We start from the raw sequence: 18,602 nt of genomic DNA, 5'->3' as shown, positions 1-18,602 counted from the left end.
TGGCAAGGATGAGGTAGCTGTAAGGACGCAGTTCTGTGCTATATATTTCTATAATTCTAAGATTAACATTTGCCTAACTGACAAAGAACGTTACAGTACAGGCTCTTCAGCCCATAATGTTGTTCTGGCCACTTAACCTACTCTAAGATCAATTTTACCCTTCCCCCCTACATAGCACTCCATTGTTCTATCATTCATCTAAGAGTTCCTTAAGTGCCCATAATGTATCTGCCTCTATCACCATTCCTGCCACCACTGCACTACTCTCTGTAAGAAATTTACCTCTGACATACTGCCAGTCACCTTTGTATTAACCAATTCCATCATGGAAATAAAAAGTCTCTGGCTATCAACTCGATCTATAGCTTCCACCATCGTGTACATCTCTATCAAGTCACTTCTCATCCTCTTTCACTCCAAAGAGAAAAGCCCTAGCCCTCAAAAGCAGCTGTTGCTCTGTTTCTGCGATCACAAACTAGTTGATTCAGGATTATCAATAGACTTCCAGCAAAGTTCAGCAAAATACTAGTGATAATAGCAAAAGCACTCAAAATTTAGCATTTACTAACAAAATGAGTTGGTCTTCCATCATGATTCCACACTCTGAGGTCCTCACAAAGCACTTCGCAGGTTTGAATGGGCGCACCTGTAATCTAGAACTGCAGCATCACGCCCTTATCCCTCTGACCTTACCTCTCCATGCTGTGGCGAATCCCATATTCTCACCCCATTGAACAAATTCTTCCTTTAATTTCTTGCTGAATGTCTTGATTCAACAGTTTCCAATTCTGTTTGTGCTGGAAGAAGCTCTCTTGTCAACTTTGCCAAATATTCTGTAATTTTAAAGGCTCGCAATTTTGTATTTTAATAAAGAAAAGAGCCTCGGATTGTGCTGACTGATTAACAGTAGGAGATACTGGCAGAGGGAACTCAATGCACAGAAGTGGGAGGTCATTCATCTGAGAGGCAAGTATAATTAGTGAGAGTTTTGGAAATGGTGGAACAATGGCATTTTGACACAAATACTGCAATGCTGGAGCATACAAAACCAGATAGTAAATTGGCTTCTCTTAAGTAGGTGGAATAATGCTCAGGTCACACAGGATCTTCAAAATTTTCTGGAGAACTATGTTCATTTCTGGTATTGATCTTCAGATGATACACTGGGTCCAGTGAACCTTTGCTACATTAATATCAAGGCTTGAAATACCCAAGCTGACGTGGCGATGCACTTGCATTTGAATGACAGAGTCTGATACAGATATCCACAACAACAGTGATTTAACAGTGTAGAAAAAAACATTTTTGACATTATATGAAGCTTAAATGAAAAGTTATGAGAGAATAAAAACATATAACATATAAACACTTCTCAGGCATCAAACCGGGTATAGATATTGATTATAACTGACGCATTGATGGCAAACTCTGCCATCTTCTTCAGGGATGAGGCCTGTACTGGGCTTGAAGCCTGAGAAGAGTTTATTTGTCATATATGCTGGGAAACCATTAGATCCTTTTTCAAAAACATGTAACTTTAGATATGCCAGAAGAGAGATTAGTATGTATCCTATTGTGGATAGCTCTCTTGGATGAGAGAAACTTTTATCCCATTCAATTCAAACATCTTAAAGACCCAAATTTTAACAAGTTGTGACATTCTGAGATAGAAACCACTCACTTCATCTTCCGGACATAAAGGTCCAACATGTTATTGAAAGGAAAAGCAATTTATTCGCCAAGTACAGTGCATCAATAATGTTAACAGTTTAACAGCAACACAATCAAATGCAGACTGTCAGAGTGATAAGGGAGCAACAACCAGAACTGAACACAAATTCAGCAATCACTTATGAACTCGTTGGTGTGTCTGCAGATTGCATAAACGAGCAAATCCCTTCCCACACACTGAGCAGGAGAATGGCCTCTCTCCAGTGTGAACCCGCCGGTGCATCAGCAAGTGGGATGACTGAGTGAAACCCTTTCCACACACAGAGCAGGAGAATGGCCTCTCCCCTGTGTGAACTCGCTGGTGCACCAGCAAGTTGGATGAACAAGTAAATCCCTTCCCACACACAGAGCAGGAAAAAGGCTTCTCCCCTGTGTGAATTCGCTGGTGAGTAAGCAGGCTGGACGACTGGGCAAATCCCTTTCCACAGATGGAGCAGGTAAAGGGCCTCTCCCCCGTGTGAATTCGCTGATGCATCAGCAGGTTGGATGAACATTTGAACCCCTTCCCACACATGGAGCATGTGAAGGGTCTCTCCCCGGTGTGAACTCGCTGGTGTTTGAGCAGATGCGATGACTGACTGAACCCCTTCCCACAGTCCGAGCAGGAGAACAGTCTCTCTGCAGAGTGAGCTCGCTGGTGTCTCAACAGGTCCTCTGAGCTCTTACAGCTTTTCTCACAATTAGAACAATCAAAAGTCTTCCGGTCACTGTGAACCCGTTGGTGGGACTTTAAGTGGGAAAGCTGTGCAAACCCCTTCCCACAAACAAAGCAGGAGAACGGCCTCTCCCCGGTGTGCGCTCGCTGGTGTGTCAGCAGGTTGGACGAGCGGGTGTACTGCTTTCCACACACTGAACAGATGAACGGCCTTTCCCCAGTGTGCACCCGCTGGTGAATCAGGAGGTCGGACGACTGAATGAAAGCCTTCCCACACACCGAGCAAGTGAATGGTCTATCGCCAATGTGGTCTCGCTGGTGTCTCAGCAGGTTGGAAGAATAAGCAAAACCCTTTCCACACAGGGTGCAGGTGAACGGCCTCTCTCCAGTGTGAAGTCGCTGGTGTGCCACCAAGTTGGATGACTGAGTGAATCCCTTCCCACACACTGAACAGGTGAATGGCCTCTCGCCAGTGTGAACTCGCTGGTGCCTCAGCAGGTCAGATAACTGACCGAACTGTTTTCCACACATGGAACAGGTGAACCTCTTCTCCTTGCTGTGAGTGCGCCGATGGGTTTCGAGATCAGATGTGTCACTGAATCCCAACCCACAGTCCCCACATTTCCAAGGTGCCTCCATGATCCAAAGTCCTTGTCCTTCTTCAGGACAAACAATCAAATGAAGCCTCGTCTACACAGACAGTACAGTTTCACACTGCTGTGAATGGTTAGATGATTATCAGGCTCTGTAACAAGCTGATGTCCTTTCCACTGAGTGCATTAAATGCTTCTCACTGTTTTTCCAGTAACATTGATGTCTGAAATCTTTTACCAGAAACAGGACAAATTAAAATTTCTCCCTTTATATTCAAAGAGTGATAAGATCGAAAGTCAGTCATATTTTGATGTGAAGTTTGGGTCAAGTTTTCCATCTGCAAATTCTTTGCTTATTATACCCTGCGAAAAGGAGTTAATGAAAGTCATCACTGTCCAGAATTAAGAAATAAGAACAGACAAGCCTACATTGTTCCTTTGCAATCTCCTGTAACAATTAATCCATATCTCATATAATTACTTCTCCCTACACTGAAATTCAAATTTCTTACATAATTTCATCCACTCTCAGTTCACTTCCCACTGCAGAAAGCATGGCCGGTTCTGTTCCAAACTCATCACAGTTCAAAAACCAGCAAAGGTATTCAGGAATGAGAGCACAATCCACACCATCTCTCTTGGTACAACGTGAATCAGACCACCAATAATGATTAGAAACTGGTCTTGTACCAATCCAATGCAGAGTGCAAGCACAAATGGGTTCATGGTAACTAAACTGATACCTTATGAACTAGCCATTATTAAACACGAAAGCAACATTCCAAAACTGTTACATCACAGCAGCCTGGAGGTGGAAAAGCATCAGTGAGGGATTCATCAAGAAATATTTTAAAGCAGAAGTAAGAGGCCATTCTATCAAGTTGAAATATTCACATTGAACCTAAGGGAGACCTTCTTCACTCAGAGGTTGGTGCGAGTGTGGAACGAGATGCCAGCAGAAGTGGTGGATGCAAGTTTGATTGCAACATTTAAGTTTGGATAAGTGCATGGATGGAATGGCATGGAGGGCTATGGTGCAGGTTTGAGTTGATAGGACCAGGCAGAATAATACCAGCATGGGTTAGATGGGCTGAATGGCCTGTTTCTGTACTGTAGCACTCTAAACTTGATTAGGAAGCTGAGAAGTTCAGTATGTCATCAACAACTTTTACAAATTTGTATAGATGTACAGTGGACAGACTCTAACTGGTTGGATCCAAGCTTGGTACAGAGGCTCCACTGCACAGGACTGCAAGAGGGCTGCAGAGGATTGTAGACTCATCTAGCTGCATCACAGGCACAACCTTCCCCACCAGTGAGGACATCTTCAAAAGGCATGCCTCAAGAAGGATCCTCATCATCAGGGACATGCCTTCTTCTCATTACAGCCATTGTGAAAGAGGTACAGGAGCGCAAAAACCCATACTCAGTGATTCCAAAACAGCTTCTTCCCTTCCATTATCCGTATCCATGAACGCTATCCTGTTTTTCTTGTTTTGCAGTACTGTATTTATTTTGTAACGTATCGAGATTTTACACCTTTGAAGTGTACCTCTGCTGCAAAACAAATTCCACATTGCAGGTCAGTGATAATACATCAGAATCTGATACAAATATATCTTCTGAAAGTACTTTTGTTGTGAATATCTAATAAAACCGCCAGCAATGCAGTCCAGACTTTAAGCCCAATCGTTCGCTGCATAAAGATGTTTCCCCTCATGTCACTTCTGCTTCTTTTGTCCTTCACCTTCATTTCAAACCCTGTTTCTTGACCTTTCCACCCATGGCAACAGCTTCTTTCTGTCTCATCCAGACCCCTGATGATTTTAAATATCTTTACCAGATCCCACCTTAATCCTTTCTGTTCTAAGAACACCAGTTTCTCCAGTCTATCCAAGTAACTGGAATCTTCCCAACAATCAGATTTTCTGAACTCTCTTACTGACCTGCAACTCCCATAAATTCCACAATATGACAGTTTTAAATGAACTAGTTGCTACCCCTTTCTTTCTCCCGCGGCCTCTCGTCACATGACCCTCTCCCTTCTCCAGCCTCGTATCCCTTTTGCCAATCAACTTTCCAGCTCTTGGCTCCATCCCTCCCCCTCCTATCTTCTCCTATCATTTCAGATCTCCCCCTTCCCCTTTCAAATCTCTTACTATCTCTCTTTCAGTTAGTCCTGACGAAGGGTCTCAGCCCGAAATGTCGACTGTACCTCTTCCTATAGATACTGCCTGGCCTGCTGCATTCACCAGCATTTTGTCTGTGTGTTGCTTTTATACATTTCTTCCTTGTTTTTGCATTTGAGGCCACTGTTCAGAAATCAAGATCCCATTTCATAATCTTCTCTGCCACATTTAACACTTTATCCACTTATACCTCTTTCTGATCTGGTTTATATAGCCTCTCCTTATTCTTCCTTCAGATTGTAACCACCTGCATTTTTCTCTCTTTTTAACCTAACTCCTAAAGTCTGAGATTCAGATTCATTAATCACAGGTACATCAAGACCATGTGTCAATTGCATTAACAATCAACACAACCCAAGGATGTGCTGGGGCAGCCCCCAATGCCACCTCACAATCAAGTGCCAACACAGTATGCCCACAATGATTATTCTATTGTTATCCGCTTCTCAGTTCTCTTGCCTTCAATGATATTATTTGATGAAAATTCGATAATTGGGCCCTGCTACACAAGTCCAAGTCAACATAAGTTGTAGTTTGGGGCACACGGTAGCATAGTTGTTAGTGTAGTGTTATTACAGAGCCAGTGACCCAGGTCCAATTCCACCACTGGGCGCAAGGAATTTGTACATTCTCCTTGTGATCACACGGTTTTCCTACAGATGCACCAGTTTCCTCCAATATTCCAAACACATATGGGTTAGTAGGTTAATTGGTCACATGGGCTGCAGACTCACTGGGCCAGAAATGCCTGTTACTGTGTTGTATCTCTAAAATAAAATGTACTAACCCCTTGGGATCAATACTTCAACTGGATAAATACAGCCATTATTTGGATAAGTACATGGACAGGACAGGTTTAGAGGTATCTGAGCTAATCGCAGGCAAATTGGAATAGCTTAGTGGACACCATGGTTGGCATGGACGAGTTGGTCCAGAGGGCTTATTTTCATGTGGTGTGACTCTACAACCACTGCTTCACAACTACCCTATTTCCTGTCACTTGGGGCAATTTTCTGTGATTGTTGCCACTCTCCATTTATTCCATATTTATTTTAGCAACCCCCCCCCCCCCACACCCGTGGTTTCTCCTGCTCTGCAGTACACTCTTACTCAGCCTTGCTACTGCAGCCATCTGTCATCCCTCAATCTGTAAGTCCATTTTATTCCATGATGGGTTTACATGTCTAGGGAAGCATTTTGGATTTCCATTTATGCTTGTTACCAATCATTTTTCTGATATTCTCTTGGAGTTTTACAGTACATCTTTGATTCCAATTTATGCAGTCCTGATCTGACCTCATCCATTGAAATGAGCCCTTCTCCAATAGAACATACTTTTTTTCCATCTCAGAGGAGTCCAAATCCTTATCCACAGCTGTTTTTCCTACATCTTCCCCTTCTTAGTCTACTTCTTTCCAAAGGACACCTGAAACACCTCCTCCCATACTAGATTCAAAATTTACTGGTCAAAATTTAATTTCCTGAACATATTCAATGCTTCCTCCCCATGAATTTCACTTGACAGAATAAACTTTGATAAAATTAGGCAGCTCAATCACGGGTACTAGCCTCTATAGCATCCAAGACATCTTCAAGGAGCAATGCCTTAGGAAGATGACGTCCATCATTAAGGATCCCCATCACCCAGGACATGCCCTCTTCACACTGTTACTGTCAGGAAGGAGGTACAGAAGCCCGAAGGCACAGACTCAGCGGTTCAGGAGCAGCCTCCTCCCCTTGGCCATCCGATTTCTAAATGGACATTGAACTCATGAACATCACCTCACTACTCTTGTATTTCTGGGGTTTTTTTGCACTACTTGTTTTAACTTTAACTATTTAATAGACATATACATACTTACTGTAATTCCGTTTTTTTCTCTATATTTATTTATCATGTATTTCATTGTGCTGCTGCCATAAAGTTAACAAATTTCACAACATATGCCGGTGATATTAAACCTGATTCTGTTCTGCCATTGAACTATTTGGAAATCCTGATGGTTCAGAATCAGGCTTACTGGAGCCTCAGAGCACGTTCTTCCTTCCGACCAGATCCCACGCTCCCCCCTGTCTCACTGTTCCCACACATCCTTCCATTGCACTGGTGCCTGGTTCCAGCACTCCTTTCAAAGGTATCCAGTTCACTTGTAAATTTAATACAAAACAATGTAACATCTAAAAAAAAGTAGCACAAGAGACTGCAGGTGCTGTCATCTGGAGTGTAAAAAAAAAGCTACTGGAGGACCTCAGTGGGGGTAGGCAGAGGGATGGCTGATTTTGTCAGGTCAGGTCAAGTCAAGTGTCAAAATATCGTTCATCCTTCTGCCTACACAAATGCTGCCTCCCCACTGAGTTCTTCCAGCAGATTGTTCTGAATTAAAATGTGTTGGGGTATCACTAGGTTTAACATACAATGGCCTGGAAAATCTAGTAGCATTAAAGTTTCAAGTGCTGAGTTACTAAACTTTGTATTACTGTACTATACCAAACAACATTTGGAAGTTATCACTATTGCTCAGCATTTTTAACACCTGTTTCTCTGCAAGTTTGTACTTCTACATCCTTGCACGAACAGGCATTACATAGGATATCTCATTAGTGTAAAACTACACTACTGCTTCTTAATTCTCATCAGATTCATTACTTCACAAAACCATGAAAAAAAAACACCTTTGCTGAATTCCCCACTACAGGAAACATCGTCTCCGCGTCCAGTCTATACTCTTGATAGGTTTCAAAGAGATCTGCCACATGTGTTATATGCTTTCTTCACCAGTCAGTCTGCCTACTTCACTTCTGTATGTACTTGTACCCCAGGTATCTCTATTCCATAACACTCCCCTGCGCCCTGTTATATCCTGCCCTGGTTTACATTATCAAACTTCAACACCACAAAATTAGGTTAAATTCCATCTGCCATTCCTTTGCCCACTTCCCCAGTTGAGACATTCCCAATGGGCAAGACAATAGAAATAGACTGAGTCAAATGATGATAGGTAGAAATGGCCAGTTAGAGTGAGCTACCTAAGGTTGGAGAATTCGATACTGAGTCCACAAGATGGCAACTTGCCTGGATGAAAGAACTGTTGTTTATCAAGCTTTTAGTGACTCTTCCAGTGGTCACAGTCTGAAAGGTCAGAATGAAAAGTGCGATGGAGAATCACAATTGTAGGCAACTGGAAGCTCAGGGTCACTCCTGCAAACTAAACATAAGTATTCCACACAGGAATTAAAGTTCTCCAATGTATACACAACATTGTGACACCAAATGCAGCCCTGTAGGCTGGAAGAAGTTGGATTTCTTGTGGCTGCATGGGAAAGTGCAATAAGGTGAGGAGTGGTTGGTGGGTTCGGAAGAGTAGACCAAGAGAGGGAAATTCTGAAGGGAGAAGAACATGTCTTGTGATTTCAGTTTACATCATCTGAGTGCAACATCTCATTTCAACAACCTTCCCACTGGATTGGGCAAAGCTATACTGCCCATGGGAAATGCACGCTCCAGAACCCAGCTCATGTCAACCTCAGTCACTGAGCTGCAGTATTCATGTGACATCTGTGTATGTTCAGGTCCAGAAGCGTTATGTCTTTGTCAGTGTCAACTGTTTTGCTGGAGCAATGGGACTGTGGGTCTCATCACTAAGCAGAGTCTTCCCCAAACTGCCTCCTACAATAAAGGTGCACAAGACTCTGGAAAACATATGGACGGACAATCTGCCACTCCCAACTCTCTTCAAAGGCTGACATCAATGATGAAATTCACTACAGCTTTTATTGCACCAGCAAAAAAACGTTTGAAGAAACCACGCAGAAGGCAATACACCATGTTGCAAGGTGTTTGATGCTTTCTAAACCAGGCGTCTGAAAGCACTGGAAAATGCTGCAAATGCTTTTTCTACAAAACCTCCAAACCCTCTGCAGGGGAAGTGAACCAAAGTCCATACCTCTCTGAGTATTGAGCTTCTGTTTATATTTAACCATCTCCAAAACACAGGCCATGTTGTTCACATGACTGACATCAGATTCCCAAAATTAAATTCTCTACCCTAAGTTTGCTCATGCCAAAAGAATGCCGGGTGAACAGCGGAAATATGCAAGGTGTTCTCAGTAACATCCACATCAACTGTTGGAAATTAGTTGCGCCTGACTACTTTAAAACAGAAGGGCAGCAATCAGGCCATTGTCAGGAAGAGACACGTCCTTCAGAAGAAGTACACCAACTTCCAGCACTCGCAAATAGCTCTTGCCCCTCACACAGGTCAGTCTGCAGATCCTACAATGACCTCATCCCCAGAACTTACAAGTCATCCTCCACCTCAGACAACATCACCTGTTTCTTAAACTAAATAGATAACCTTCTTAACATTTCTCTCAGCAGCACTGCAGTATGCACTTGAATCGATGATCAGCTCTCATCTTTGCCCCCTTACCTTGCTCTGCATTTAGCATCAGTCCTTTTACTTTTTAAATCAGCTCTCCATCACCAGCATCTGAATACGTCCCAACAGCCACTACCCAGCTTCACCCCTCTCCCAACACCTGCCAGCATGTACTCCTTCCCCACACCCCACCTTCTTATCCTGGCTTCTTGCCCCTTCCTTTCCAGTCCCGATGAAAGGTCTTGGCCTGAAACAGTGACTGTTTATTCCTCCCATAGTTGCTGCTGAGCTCCTCCAGCACTTTGAGTGTGTTGAACTAAATGCTCTTGCAGTTCTCCCATCATGTTTAATATTCTTTGCAAATGTACTTACATGCCATGCACTGTAAACTACTGTATCTAACACTTGCAGTTCTCTTCAACAGTCTTAGGCACATATATATAGCTATGGTGTCTAAGACTTTTGCACAGTACTGTATCTGTCAAACTGGAGTGGAAAGCGAGTTTGTAAATCTGGCAGGAGGAAAGGATGTTGGGAATGATGAGGATGGAGTGCTGCAGGAGGGGTGTGGAACAGGTGGCAGTGCCAGGGCTGGAGGGTGGAGCAGATGCAGACACACCCAGCCCTGAAACACCTGACCAAGGGCATCAGCCTACCCTTGCAACATGCAGGATGGTAAGTTAATTGGCCACTGCAAGTTTAAGGTGAGCAACAGAATCTGGGGTGAGTGGGTGGGGGGTATAGAGTTGGAGAGAATAAAAATGGAATTTTTGTAGAATTAGTTAACTGTGTGCTTTACAGTCAGTGAGGTTTCAGTGGACAGGAATAACCACAGTGTTCATGCTGTATGACTCTATGACATTCAGGCATGGCTGATAGTTGACTAAGCACATTCATGCCATGCTATGGGTATCTCAAAGAGGGAGAACCCAATCACTATTATCAAACCCCTGAATCAGAGACTGAGACTGAACTGCTGAGGTAGGCCCTAACCTTAACCTGTAACAGAGGTCAGAGGCTGAATATCCTGCTTTGAGTGCATTGCCCCTGCCTTCCCAGAGCCTTTGCAGTATCAAATCACAAGTCATTAGGAATGCTCTCCGTCTTCATCATCCACCAATGATGCAGGCAGAGTAGCTGAATCCAGGCCCAGACAGACCACCACCACTACAAATACCTATTCCTTCCAGCAACAATGTACCCTGGTTGTAGTCTGTACATTTGGCAAAATCCACCATAAACGAAACACGCTACCTGCAATACTAAAGCCACAGCAGCAACTGAGAGGTCAGAAGGGCAGACGCATGGGAAGGCACCAGTGCAGCTCCCTCCCCAAGCCACGCACAATCTTGACTGATATACGTTGCTAATGCTCCATCATTACTGCAACTCATCAGCCAAAAATGCAGTGAGAGAACTTCCGACTGAACAAACAAGAGGTTAAGAAAGGCTCCATACTCTCAAGACAAGCTTGGGGTTGGGGACAGATTGGTGAAGGGACATAAAAACCCAGCCTTACAGTCTATCAATGCAAAATAAAACATTTTCTAACATTACCACTGAACATATCAATTATGACTTACACATCTTCTTCAACACTTTCATCCATCATGCTTCACTTATCTTTCATTTTTATACATTTAGTTCCCCACTCTTCCTTCCGACAAACTTCATAACTCATGACTTTTTTTCCTCCATGCATTTCCAATCTATTTCAACTTTTCTTCCTTCCCCTGCTTACCAGCTGCCTTTCCCCTGAAGCTCCCAGTTCTAATACATTCTGGACTATTTATTTTAGACACATTGTCTTGACCTTGTAGTTACATTAGTTCAAAGTAAATTTATTATCAAAATACATACGTCACCATATACAACCCTGAGATTCACTTTCTTGCAGGCTTACTCAATGAATGTCAATGGTGTCTTCAGCCTTATCTTAAAAAAAATTGAGATTTACAAAAGCATAAAGAATCAAAATGAAGAAATTTGGGTAAGGAATTTTAGATTCTGGATTATCCAAAAGCTAAAACCCTATCACTTGTAAAAACGCCATCCACTTCTCTCAGTTCCTCCGTCTCCATCACACCTGCTCTCAGGATGAGGCTTTTCATTCCTGAAATAATGAGATGTCCTCCTTCTTCAAAGAAAGGGGCTTTCCTTCGTTCACCATCAATGCAGCCGTCACCTGCGTCTCCTCCATTTCGCACATCTGCCCTCACCCCATGAGCGATAGGGTTCCTCTTGTCTTCATCTGCCATCCCACTAGCCTCCATTCCATAACTTCTGCCATCTCCAACGAGATCCCACCACCAAGTACCTCTTTCCCTCCCCCCACACTTTCCGCAGGGATCACTCTCTACCCAACTCCCTTGTTCATTTGGTCCTCCCAACTGATCTCCCTCCTGGTACTTATCCTTGCAAGCGGAACAAGTGCTAGACCTGCCCTTACACCTCCTCCCTCAGAACCCCAAGCTGTCTTTCCTGCTGATGTGACATATCACCTGTGAGTCTGTTGAGGTCACCTACTATATCCGATGCTCCCGGTATGGCTTCCTGTAGATCAGTGAAACCCAATGTAGATCAGACCATTTCGCCGTGCACTAGTAAAAGTGGGATCTCAATTTCAATTCTACTTCCCATTTCGACATGCCAGTCCGTGGCCTCCTCTACTGCTGCAATGAGGCCTCACTCAGGTTGGAGGAGCAACACCCTATGTTCTGTCTGGGTAGCCTCCAATCTGATGGTATGAACATCGATTTCTTGAACTTCCGGAAATGCACCCCACCCCCGCCACCGCTTCACCATTCCCTTTTCCTCTCTCACCTTATCTCCCCATCACCTCCCTCCAGTGCTCCTCCCCCTTCCCTTTCTTCCATGGTCTTCTCCCCTCTCCTATCAGATTCCTCCTTGACCAGCCCTTTATCTCTTTCACCTCTTAGCTTCCCAGCTCTTTACTTCACCCCTCCCATCTAACCTATCACCTAGTTCTTCTTCCTCCCCTCCCTGCATCCTATTTTCTGACTCATTTTTTTTCCAGGCCCTAATGAAGGGTCTCAGGCCGAAACGTCAACTGTTTACTCTTTTTCATTGATGCTAACTGGCCTGCTGAGTTCCTCCAACATTTTGTGTGTGTAATACTCATTGATTTCCAGGATTTGCAGTTTTTCTCGTTTTGTGTGTGTTGAAGGGAAAGTCATGTTCATTTGTGAAAACGACGAATAAAGTATATTTGAAGTTTTATGGCTCGTTTCACCTTAATTTCCAGTCTTTTCCTGGTCTATCGCGATTTCTTTTAGATTTAGGGACGCTCTCTGCTCTTGATCGCTTCCATTTAAGGACGCTCCCTTTAGTTAAAGGTCCTATTGCGCACGCGCTATCTTGCCAACCTCTGTTTCTGGAGATTGGTCAGGAGCGAAACTGGATAAAGGGAAAGGCAGCGGCCAGTGGGGAGGGAATGTTCATCATTTTACATTGAGGTCCGAAGTTAAAGGTCCCGATTTAATATTCGTCCCTAGGGTTGCACGGCTTCTTTATGGAACTGAAGACCTGCTGGAGTTTGTTAACCGCCCTGCCTCTCTTACCTCCTGCGTCACTCTTTGTCGCCGTGGTTCGCGCATGCTCAGCAGCTGCTACCCCAGAGTGAGAGACGTGCAGGTTGGACGAATGGAGAGCGAGGATAGTGTCTGGACGCCAAAGCACCCTTCTGTCCAATCAGTGCGGCGGAGGGGCGGGATTCCGCCTGGATAAATCACGAGTGGCTGAACTCCTGCGTTTCTGTTGGCGACCTTCAGCAGGTTGAAACTTATTGACTGAAGCAGAGTTGCACGGTGTTGAGAAAGTGATCACTGCAAAGTCCTCATTCAAACTGCCTTTAGAATCCTAAAATAAATATACAAAGAGAGCTATCGATACTGTCCTCTCCAATATTTTCCCTCCCCTTTTCCTCAACTACCTATCATCTTCGCCTGGTGTTCTTCCCTCTTTCCTTTCACCCATTTTCCTCTCCTCCTATCAGATTCCTTCTTCTCCAGCACTTTTCCTTTTCCATCCACCTGGCTTTACCAGCCCTTCTTCCCCTCCTCGCGCCTTTTTATTCTGGCGTCTTCGCCCTTCCTTTCCGTCGATGCCGCCTGACCTGCTGAGTTCCTTCAGCATTTTGTGTGTGTGTTGCTCCAGTGGATGCATCACAGCCATCATCAAGCCACCTCCGAGAGAAATCTAGGCTACAGCACCAACCATCGATTTGACTAATGTCTTTGATTTTATCCGTCAAGAGGGATTGTGGAAAATCGTTCTCAATTCATCTCTGTTCTATTATAGTAGGCAGACTAATTCTAACCAATTCCTTAGAATCATATAACTGAGTCCAGTACTGTATAGGGTCTTCCCCAGATAATAAGTGCCGGTTTACATACGACGAGTATTTAGTAGGTCAGCAGAATGGATGGGCTGGAACTGTCGGCGTCTGCAGACATCTTCTGCCAGGTGGGAAAGACGCATTATACCTGCATCCACCCTGCTCCACCTCCCCTCGCCGCAAAATTCGGAGGGCTGACAGCGTCGAGCAGCCTCACTAGCTCAATTGGTGTCAGTAAGGACAGCTGACCCCTACGTCACAGTTGTTTCTGTGATCCTCTCCCACGTACTGTTTCTGTGCATTTCCGATTTATAAACCGTTTGGATTGTGGTAATATCGAGTGTAGCCGTTCTAAACTCCTAAACCTAAGCCAATACGCTATCCTCTCATATCCCTTTTGCCAATCAACTGTCCAGCTCTTGGCTCCATCCCTCCCCTCCTGCCTTCTCCTATCATTTTGGATGTCCCCTCCCCCTCCCACTTTCAAATCTCTTACTAACTCTTCTTTCAGTTAGTCCTGACGAAGGGTCTCGGCCCGAAACGACGACTGTACCTCTTCCTATAGATGCTGCCTGGCCTGCTGCGTTCACCAGCAACTTTTATGTGTGTTGCTTGAAATTCCAACATCTGCAAATTTCCTCGTGTTTGCGCCAATACTTTAAGTCTTGTTAGATATAGGCGTTTTTATACGACGGAGGTTATACGACATCAATCGATAGTTCGAAGACTAATTTACTTAACGACTTTAGTCTTTATTCAGCTGCAAATTATCTCTATTTCGAGTGGAGGAGATACTTCCAGCTGAAAAAAAAAGATTAAACGCAGGTATTTGCTTTAAATGGCGCACATATTTTTATATTAACAAAATATACTTTATTCAAAAATAAAATTATGTACAATAAACCATTCAATGACTCTCAATCCTTTACAGATATTTCCATTACGATCTATAAATTTCCACACTTTTAGCCACCCACGTGGATTCTGTTGTTTCATCTTTCCACACCATTGTTGAGGGGTATACTCCCCACCACCCACTCCAGCGGGAGAAGAACCCTAAACCGTGGGCCTTCCCCACCGGGCCTTTGCGGTGGCTGCACCAAGTTTCAGTGCGTCCCTCAGCACGTACTCCTACAGCCGAGAATGTGCCAGTCGGCAGCATTCTCCCACGGACATCTCCATGTGCTGGTAGATCATCAAGTTTCGGGCCGACCAAAGAGCATCTTTCACCGAGTTGATGATCTGCCAGCAGCACCGGATGTCGGGAACAGCCTGTAGATCAGAGAGTCCTCTGTTACGTAGCTGCTGGGGATGAAGCGGCTCAGATATTTGAGGAGTAAATTCTTGCAATTATAATTCTATAAGAGAATTTCCAAACACAAGTATAGTTCTAACAAACTAGAAAAACACACCAATCGGTTGCAGGCAGCAAAGTCGTCCATCCCAGAAAGAGATCCTTCTCGGGCTGAGGCTGAATAGTAGACTCCGTCTTCATCTCTAGAGCTCCTCGTCACCCTTATTGTGTTTTGATGTTAATAACACTTTTTTCTTTGGTAATCGTCGAGTAACAACCTCATCTGCATGCGGTATTTTCACAATAGTGTTGACCACATCAGGTGGCAGAAGCCTTTGATTAAGTAACATGGTCAGTATTGTTTCTCAAGAGAATTGTTAAATAATGGGTGTTGTGTCTGTGTACAACTACATATCGATTAAATAAAACACTGATGTGGGAAATGGTTCTATGGTTCTATGGCTTTAACTGGTGAACTTCACATTGCAGCGAGAGAGAAAACAATGCGCATGCGTACATCAATACATAGTGCCGGGGGGGGAGCGGGGTCATTACTCCAAAAGAAATAGACCCATGCATTACACTTCCTCCCCCTGAAAAATTAATGCACCGTGAAACTGTACAAAACATTCAATTCCCCTTTCACAAACGTATATTCCAAATAAACATGCTTTCACAATAACTTCAAAATTGTTCAGTCTTCTGGGTGGCTCTCTGCCTCTTTCGGGATAGCGCCTCTGGACCTGAGGAGAGACATCAGGTTTGGTAGGTGTGTTGTCTAAGACAATGTTCTCGGTTTCCGGTGTCACCTTGCTGATCATCACCGAGAGGTAAGTCAGGTGACTGTAACGTGTCTGTCTTGTTGGATGCATTCGAGTCAGGTGTGTTCTACAGTTGACCATCCAGTATCTGGTCCATATGACGTCTCCATATCGGATCTTCAACATCCACTGTGTATACCAGAGGTCCACTTCTTGTAGCTATCCTACCAGGTGTCCACTTGTCTTCGCAGTAACCATGCGGTGGGACTTCCTGTCCGATCTCGAAGCTTCTTGATGCTTCACTTGGCAACCGGCTGAACTGTTTATTCTGTACTTCCCTCCGGAGGTCTGGTTTCAGGAAGTCTATGCGAGATCTCAGGTTCCTGCTCAGGAACGGTAATGCAGGTGTTTGATTTGTTGTCATGTGAATAGAGTTCCGATACACAAAAATGAAGTTGTCCACCTTGTACAGTAGAGAAATGTCCTCCTCGTCCGTCACCTTAATGGACTTCTTGAAGGTTTGGATAAACCTTTCAGCTAACCCATTCATTGCTGGTTGGTGAGGAAATGACTTGAAATGCCTGATCTAATTTTTCTTAATGAACAGTCAGAATCTTCTGACATGTATTGTGGTCTGTTGTCCCTCACAATTTGTTCAATTAAGCTATTTCTGGTGAAGATTGTCCTCAGAGCGGAGATAGTCTTTGCTGAGGTGGTTGACTTCATTGGTATAACCTCCAGACACTTCAAATGAGCATCATCAGCAATCAAGAACATGGAGTCCATGATTGGCTCAACAAAGTCAATATGTACTCTTTGCCATTGTGAAGATGGCCACTCCCATGGGTGTAACAGTGCCTGTTGGGGTGCATTTGAACATTTTGGCATCCCAAACAGCTTTAGACCAAGTTTTCAATCTATTTATCTGTTCCAGGCCACCTCACGTAGCGCTGGACGAGACTCTTCATCTTGAATGTACCCAGGAGTCCTTGATGCAGATTTTCTAACACTCTGGTGCGCAGTTTAGGGGGGACCACAACATGAGATCCACACATCAGTGTTCCTTGGCATACAGACAGTTGGTCTCGTCTCGCTGAGAACTCTGGAAACATCCTGACCTGGCCATCCTTGCATGGTGATTCATAGACTTCTGACAAAGTCGGGTCATTCCTTGTTTCCCATTGTATTTCAGAATTTGTTACTGGCAACTGGTTCACTAATGCGGTGTGGAACATTTCTGCTGGGTCACAGTATGAAGACATCTCTTCTTCAGTTGCCAATAATGGAAGACATGACAAGTCGTCAGTGTTGTTATGTTGCTTGGTACCCTTGAAATCTATGTCATAAGAGTGGGCTCCTAGGAATACTACCCAAAATTGTAACAGGGTAGCTGTCATCACTGGAATTTCCTTCCTGGGATTGAAAATGGACACAAGGGGTTAGTGATCTGTCACCAGCGTAAATTTTTGACAGTAGAAGTAGTGGTGGAACCTCTTTATTCCCCTTACTAGACCAAGGGCTTCTCAATCAGTCTGTGCATAGTTGCATTCAGCGCTTGTAAGTGATCTTGAAGCAAACACAATTGGGTGTTCAGATCCACCTTTCATAATGTGTGACAAAACCGCTCCAGTGCCAGAAGGGGACACATTGCATGCCCAAGTATGACCTGAGTTGTGACACATTTTCCAGTTTGGGTGCCTGTAGCACTGCTTCAGTCTTGTGACATATGTAAGCCATGCTTGTCAATGCCACATCCACAATATGAGATTTCATTTTTGAAAAACTCACATTTCTCTCTTTTTGCATGCAAACCACACTCACTCAGCTTTGTAAGCACTTTACCAAGGTTCTGGATATTGAAATTTTGCCAGTCATGATGATGTCATCAAGGTAACATTGTGTCCCTGGGATATATTGGAACACTTTCTCCATTGCCCTTAGCCAAATTACTGGAGCTGATACGATGCCAAAGATGAGATGAATATACTGGAACAGACCCTTGTGAGAGTTGGTTGTGAAGAATTTCCTGCTTGACTCCTTAATCTCCATTTACAGATAGACAAATTAAACTTTGAAAACCTCTCCCTGTCTGCCAAGGATGCAAAATTGTCTTCTATTTACGGCAGGGGATACTGCACAGCATGCAGCATGGGTTGATGCTCATTTTGAAATCCCCACATATGCAAACAGCTCTAGACTTTCCTTTCTTGAACACCAGGACAATAAGCATGGCACAATCGCTCCACTCAACCTTGGAGAGAATTCTAGACACCTCCAAATTCTGAAGTTCAGCATCCACTTTCGGACATAGTGCATAAGGCACTGGATGTCCTTTATGGAATCTTGGTGTTGCTGCTTCATTCAATTCAATTCTGGCCTTCATGCCTTTGAGTTTACCAATCCCCTTCTCAAAGACCTTCTTATTAGCATTAACCAGCTGTGCCAATCTTTGGTTTGTGCGGCCATGCCACACTGAGTGCCAGTCTAGTTGAATTTTTCTCAACCATTCACGTCCAAAAAGTGCTGGCACTCCACTTTACAACATATAATGCTCTAACTGTTATATTTGGCCTCCATATGTCACACTTACTTTCAGTTTGCCTTTGGGAGACAACTTCTCGCCTGTGTAAGTCTTTGGCATCA

The 18,602-nt window shown here is 44.0% G+C and overlaps 1 protein-coding gene across 1 annotated transcript in view; it reads right to left on the bottom strand.

Annotated features, from left to right (window-relative positions):
* Positions 1-1,522: 1,522 nt before the first annotated feature.
* LOC140203658 (uncharacterized) overlaps positions 1,523-18,602 on the bottom strand; it is a 56,478-nt gene continuing 39,398 nt past the window's right edge. Inside the window, 1 exon segment of the mRNA XM_072269706.1 lies at positions 1,523-3,076. Within this exon segment, the coding sequence (XP_072125807.1) occupies positions 1,847-3,076 (1,230 nt within the window). The 3' untranslated portion in view covers positions 1,523-1,846.

This window comes from Mobula birostris, chromosome 10, assembly GCF_030028105.1.
Source record: "Mobula birostris isolate sMobBir1 chromosome 10, sMobBir1.hap1, whole genome shotgun sequence".
Taxonomy (NCBI): domain Eukaryota; kingdom Metazoa; phylum Chordata; class Chondrichthyes; order Myliobatiformes; family Myliobatidae; genus Mobula; species Mobula birostris.
This window is presented reverse-complemented; position numbering and strand designations above follow the sequence as displayed.